The sequence below is a fragment of the Elephas maximus genome, chromosome 6 (assembly GCF_024166365.1).
Source record: "Elephas maximus indicus isolate mEleMax1 chromosome 6, mEleMax1 primary haplotype, whole genome shotgun sequence".
Taxonomy (NCBI): Eukaryota; Metazoa; Chordata; class Mammalia; order Proboscidea; family Elephantidae; genus Elephas; species Elephas maximus.
This window is the reverse complement of record NC_064824.1, coordinates 142112976-142118648: the sequence shown is the minus strand read 5'-3', so window position 1 is coordinate 142118648 and position 5673 is coordinate 142112976. Positions and strand designations below refer to the sequence as shown.

At 39.6% G+C, this 5673-nt stretch overlaps 1 protein-coding gene across 1 annotated transcript; it reads right to left on the bottom strand.

Moving 5' to 3' along the window:
* Positions 1 to 3680: 3680 nt before the first annotated feature.
* On the bottom strand, positions 3681 to 4631 carry LOC126078267 (olfactory receptor 12-like). The gene has a single exon (XM_049888600.1). The coding sequence runs from the start codon at positions 4629 to 4631 to the stop codon at positions 3681 to 3683; it is 951 nt and encodes a 316-aa protein (XP_049744557.1).
* Between the last annotated feature and the right edge of the window lie 1042 nt (positions 4632 to 5673).

The window sequence follows — 5673 nt, the reverse complement described above, 5'->3', positions numbered from 1 at the left end:
TCATTTTACATTTAACACTAACCACTGCATTGTATGTATTTAGCTTACTTTTTTTCTTCTTCACATTGTATTCTCAAGGTCCGTCCTTATTCTATGTGTTCATTTCAAATGTTTTAAACTTCACATGAGTATGTTTCAATGTATTTGTACAATCTTCTGTTGGAGGATATTTAGTCTCTTTTGTTTGTGTGTCTGTTTTCAGTGAAGAATAATACAACAATGATCAACTTTTTCCCTCTAAGGGAAAAAAGTGAATTCTTTAGTAGCGAAAGTCACATTTTTTTCTTCAACCTCATTTATAAACATATTAATCTTATACCTGAAGGCTCCATTCTATCTTTACATATTTTTGTCATTCAGTTACACTACTCAGCCCCAGGGGTGAAAGCCTTCCCTGTCAGGACACCCTGGTTACATGGAAGAGGACCAGAGGGATGGCACATTGTGGGGATAGAAGGTTATTGATGCCAACACTTGTAGTTCTGTTCTAGGTTCTTTACCAAGGGTCTGTGCAGCTGGCCTGTCTGTATTTGTAACTTCCGTGAGAACATGGGGGTGAACTGTTCTATCTATAAATTACCTTGGCTCTTGACTGTCTTTGGTGAGCAGGTGCATCATATTAATTTTTTTCTTCTTTATCCACTTAAAAGGCCAAATTTCTCTTCAAATGGTTGAACTGATTAAACACAATCAGCAGTGTGTGAGTTCCCACTTTCTCCATCCTTCCTTGTTTTGATGGGTGTGTTAAGTACATAGCATTAAAAAGAAATTGCATTTTCTATCTTCTAATGACTTCCAGTATCTTTTCAAAACATCATCAGCCATTTGATTTACATTTTAAATTAGATATCTGGCAATACTACACTTTGGATTGCTAGAGTTTTCAAAGGAGTCTTGATTTTTGCAGGACAAGTTCCTCCTCCTTGTTTTTATTTTTTGTAAATTCATTGGCTCTTCTTTGACATGATGCATCCTATTGTAGAATCAGTTTGTTCAATTTTATAAAAATCCTGTTAAGGTTGGAGTAACGTTGAATTTATAGATTAACTTGAAAAATTAAGATCTTTATAATATTGACCCTTCCCATCCATTAGCACACTGTGTGTCCACCTATACCTGGACTTTTGAGACAAAAGTGGCGGTTTTAGTTAACTAGCGCTGCTATAACAGAAATAGCACGAGTGGAGACTTTAACAAATAGAAGCTTATTCTCTCACAGTTTAAGAGGCTAGAAGTCCAAATTCAGGGTGCCAGCTCCAGAGGAATGCTTTCTCTGTCACCTCTGGAGGAAGGTCCTTGTCATCAATCTTCCCCTGGTCTAGGAGCTTCTGAGCACAGGGACCCCAGGTCCAAAGGACACACTTACTCCTGGCTCTTCTTTCTTGGTGGTATGAAGTCTCCCATCTCTTGCCTAGCTTCCTTCTCCTTTTACCTCTTGTAAGATAAAAGATGATGCAGGCCATACCCCAGGGAAACTCCCTTTACATATGATCAGGTCTGTGACCTGAGTAAGGGTGTTGCATCCCACCCTAAACCTCTTTAACATAACCTCATCTTGCCTCATTAACCACAGGCAGAGATTAGGATTTACAACACACAGGAAAATTACATCAGCTCACATAGGCACACAGCCTATGTTTACAAGATTCATCTTTTTTTTGGGGGGGGGGCGTTGCTAAAGTGGCAATCCTGGGCAAGGCAAATGTTTAAGTGCTTGACAACTAGCTGAAAAGTTGGCAGTTGAAACCCACCTAGAGGTTCCTTGGAAGACAAGCTTGTTGATCTGCTTCTGAAAGGTCACAGCCTTGAATACCCTATGGGGTAGTTCTACTCTGCACTCATGGGGCCCCCATGAGTTGGAATCAACTTGAAGCAACTAACAACAACAAAATGGCAGTCCATTAATTTTCAAAGCCGAGTAATATTTTATTGTTTATAAAATATTGCTGAATAACACAATGTTTTCATTTCCCTGTTGATGGGCATTAGGTTACCTCCAGCTTTCTTTGTCATTATTATTTGGTGCAAGCAGTGATGTTACGAACTCTCTTTTATATCTGGAAGAATTTTTGTGTTGTCAAGTATGCAAAAATTTGACTTTAAAGATAATGCCAAATTGTTTTTAAAGTGTTTTATCAATTTTCACTTTCATAGACAATGCGTATGATATTCCATTGATCTACATAACTTTTAACACTCGATAGTTTCAAATTTCTTTATTTTTTTTGCCCATTAAACAGGTATAAATATTTTCTCACTGTGGCTTTCATTTTCATTGGCCAATTTGTCTCTTCCTTCTCATTCTTCTCCTTTACAATTTTTTGGCTATTCTTGCCTCCTTGGATTTTGTAATCAGTTTTGCAAGTTCCGTTTTGAAACCTACTGAAATTTTGACTTGATTTGTACTAAATCTATAGCTTAAATTGGAAAGAATCAATCTAATTGTTATATTAAGTGTCCCTACACATGAATCTACAAATCTATAATGCCTCTCATTTTATTTAGGTTGAAGTTCAAGCCCTTCAGTAAAGATATGTAATTTTGGATGGATAGGTCTTGCATCCTCATTAATACCTGGTATTATCAATCATGGAAGCCCTGGTGGCGTAGTGCTACAGCTGCTAACCAAAGGGTACCAGCAGTTTGAATCCGCCAGGCACTCTTTGGAAACTCTATGGGGCAGTTCTACTCTGTCCTATAGGGTCGCTATGAGTCAGAATCGACTCAACGGCACTGGGTTTGGCTTTGGTTTGGTATTATCAATCATTTCAATTTTAGCCATTCTACTGGATGTGTACTGATATCTCGATTGTAGTCTTAATTTGCATTTCTACAATGAATAATGATGCTGAAATTCTTTTCATGTACTTATTTCCTATTCTTGTATTTCTTTTATAAAAGTTCTGTTCAAAGATTTTTCCCATTTTTTTAATTGGGTTGTCTGTGTTCTTGATGTTAAATTGTAGGAGTTCTTCATATATTCCAGATATAAGTCTTTTATCAAATATGTATTTTACAAATATTTTCTCTTAGTTTATGGCTGGACTTTTTATTTTTTAACTAATATTTGGAAATGCAGAAGTTTTTTTCCTTTAATTTTGATAAAGTCATATTTATCAGATTTCTCCCTCAATAAAAAAAAAGCTTCTGTTTATTTTGTCCTATTTAAGAAGTCCTTGCCTAATCTAAACTCTCAAAGATGTCTTCCTTTATTTTCTTCTATGTGTTTTAAAATTTTAGCTCTTACATTTACAGATTTTATTTATTTTGAGTTAATTATTATTAGGGTTGAGATTCATATTTTTGCATATGGATATCAAGTTTTTCAGCACAAGTTTTTGAAAATACTATCCTTTCCATCACTGAATTACCCTGGAGCCCTAACAGTGTAAACTTACATGTACTCATTCTGTACTTTGTGCTATTATTTTCGTATATTTACTTCTTTATAAGTTACAAACAATAAATTTTATTATTTTTGCTCCATTGGACTGCTGGTTCTTAGAGGACAAGAACATTGTCATATGCATCTTTTCCAAGTAGTTGACAAATACTACATAGTGTGCTTTAAATAAAAGTTGATTGAATGCAGGAAAGAACAATGGAAGGAATTTCCTGATCCACCCCAACCAAAAGGCTCTCCTTTCGCTGAGTTCTCCATCTCTCCCTGGCTGCCCCCTTCATGTAGCTGCATGTTTCTGACCCAACCTCTTTAGGGCTTCCTTTACATCCTTGTTCCGCAGACTGTATATGAGGGGGTTGAGCATGGGGATGACCAGGGTGTAGAAGATGGAGACCACCTTGCCCTGCTCCATGGACTCAATGGCTCCTGGATGGGCATACATCACAAAGACAGTCCCAACAAAGAGAGTCACTACAGTCATGTGGGAACCACATGTTGAGAAGACCTTGTGGCGCCCAGCTGCTGAACGCATCCTCAGGATGGTCACTGTGATATAGCCATAGGAGACAAGAACCACACATGTCACACCCACAATGATCAGCCCACAGATGCCAAACATGACCAGTTCATTGAGGGCTGTGTTGGCACAGGCGATCCGGAGCAGAGAAGGCAAGTCACAGAAGTAGTGGTTGATGTGGTTGGAGCTGCAGAATGGCACACGGAGAGCGAGGCTGGTCTGCACAATGGAATTGAAGCAGCCTCCACAGTAGGTGCCCAGTACCAGGCGGGTGCAGGCTGAGGGGCACATGGTGACTGGGTAGCGCAGGGGGTTGCAGATGGCCATGAAGCGGTCATAGGCCATGACACCCAGAAGTAAACCATCAGTGGTGACCAGTAGAGCAAAGAAGAAGAGTTGGGTGGCACAGCCAGCAAAGGTGATGATTTTTCTTGAGGAGAAGAAGTCTGAAAGGGCCTTGGGAGCAATGACGGAGGAGTAGCAGAGGTCCAGGAAGGAGAGGTTCTTAAGGAAAAAGTACATTGGGGAATGGAGGCGGGCATCCAGTGTGATGACCACGATCATTGTGAGGTTCCCCAGTACAGTCACCATATAGAGGGTCAAGAATACAGCAAAGAGCAGGACCTGGATCTTCAGCCCGCCCTCAAATCCAGCTAGCACAAACTCACGCAAAGAGACCACTGAAGCATTGCCAGTTTTCAGTGTTGGCATGGTCCTGGGCCCTGAGACTAGGATAGGAAATTCCACTTACAGTAATATTGGATTAGGTAAGCCAGACTACACTTCCCAGTGATGACTATTAGAAACCTGAACAATAACATCTGATTCAAGCCATAAGACAGTTAATGATTTGGTGAATAATTACTTGAAAAGAGCTCACAGAAGACCAGAGAGGTGAGCCCAGCTTTGAAACCATGTCTTATATCCTTGGAGGTATAAGTCAGTTTTAAAGAGGGAGTCTGAGAGGTCAGGTGGCTAAGCAGTGAGTTTTTCATGTCTTTTGGAGTAGATGGTGAAAGCAGATGGTTACTAAAGACCACCAAAATTTCATCCAAGGGCTAAGTTTAAATAAGGAATAGGTCTGCAGCTCAGCTTCTAATCATTTCAATCACTGAAATTGGATTAAGGTGAGTTCTGAGTGCTAGTACCTCTGATACCTTGAAAAAAAATACAACATAGTTTATCAAGAGGAAGACACCTAATCTCAGGCTTCAGGTTTTTTCTATAAAAATTTTGCATAAGCAATAGAAGGCAGACAATTTAATAATTGAGGAGTTAAGGCAATATGAATTAAAAGAACAGAAACAAAGGATAATAGAAAAAAATCACAGAGTTGTCAGGCTTTGGAGTTAGCAAACATAGATTTTGAAATAACTAAAACTTTATGTTTGGGAGAATAAATGAAAACATTAAGAATTTTAGCAGGGTGGAACCAAGATGGCAGAATAGACAGATGCTTCCGGTGAGCCCTCTTTACGACAAAGACCCCAAAAAACAAGTGAAACGAGTATATTTATGACAACCTGGCAGCCGTGAGCATCAAAGGCAAGCTTAGAAAATGAACAGGGGGCAGGGGGAGGAAGAGATGCTTCAGAAGGAGAGAGGAGTTACCAGACCTGAATCTCGGGGAGCCCTCAGGCACCATTCCCAGAGCCGCTGCAGTGGGCTCGTACTAGTGTTCAGCAGCAGTTTCCTCAGGAAGAAGCAGCCAGCCACACAGCCCACTCACACATCTGGAACCGGAGAAGAACAG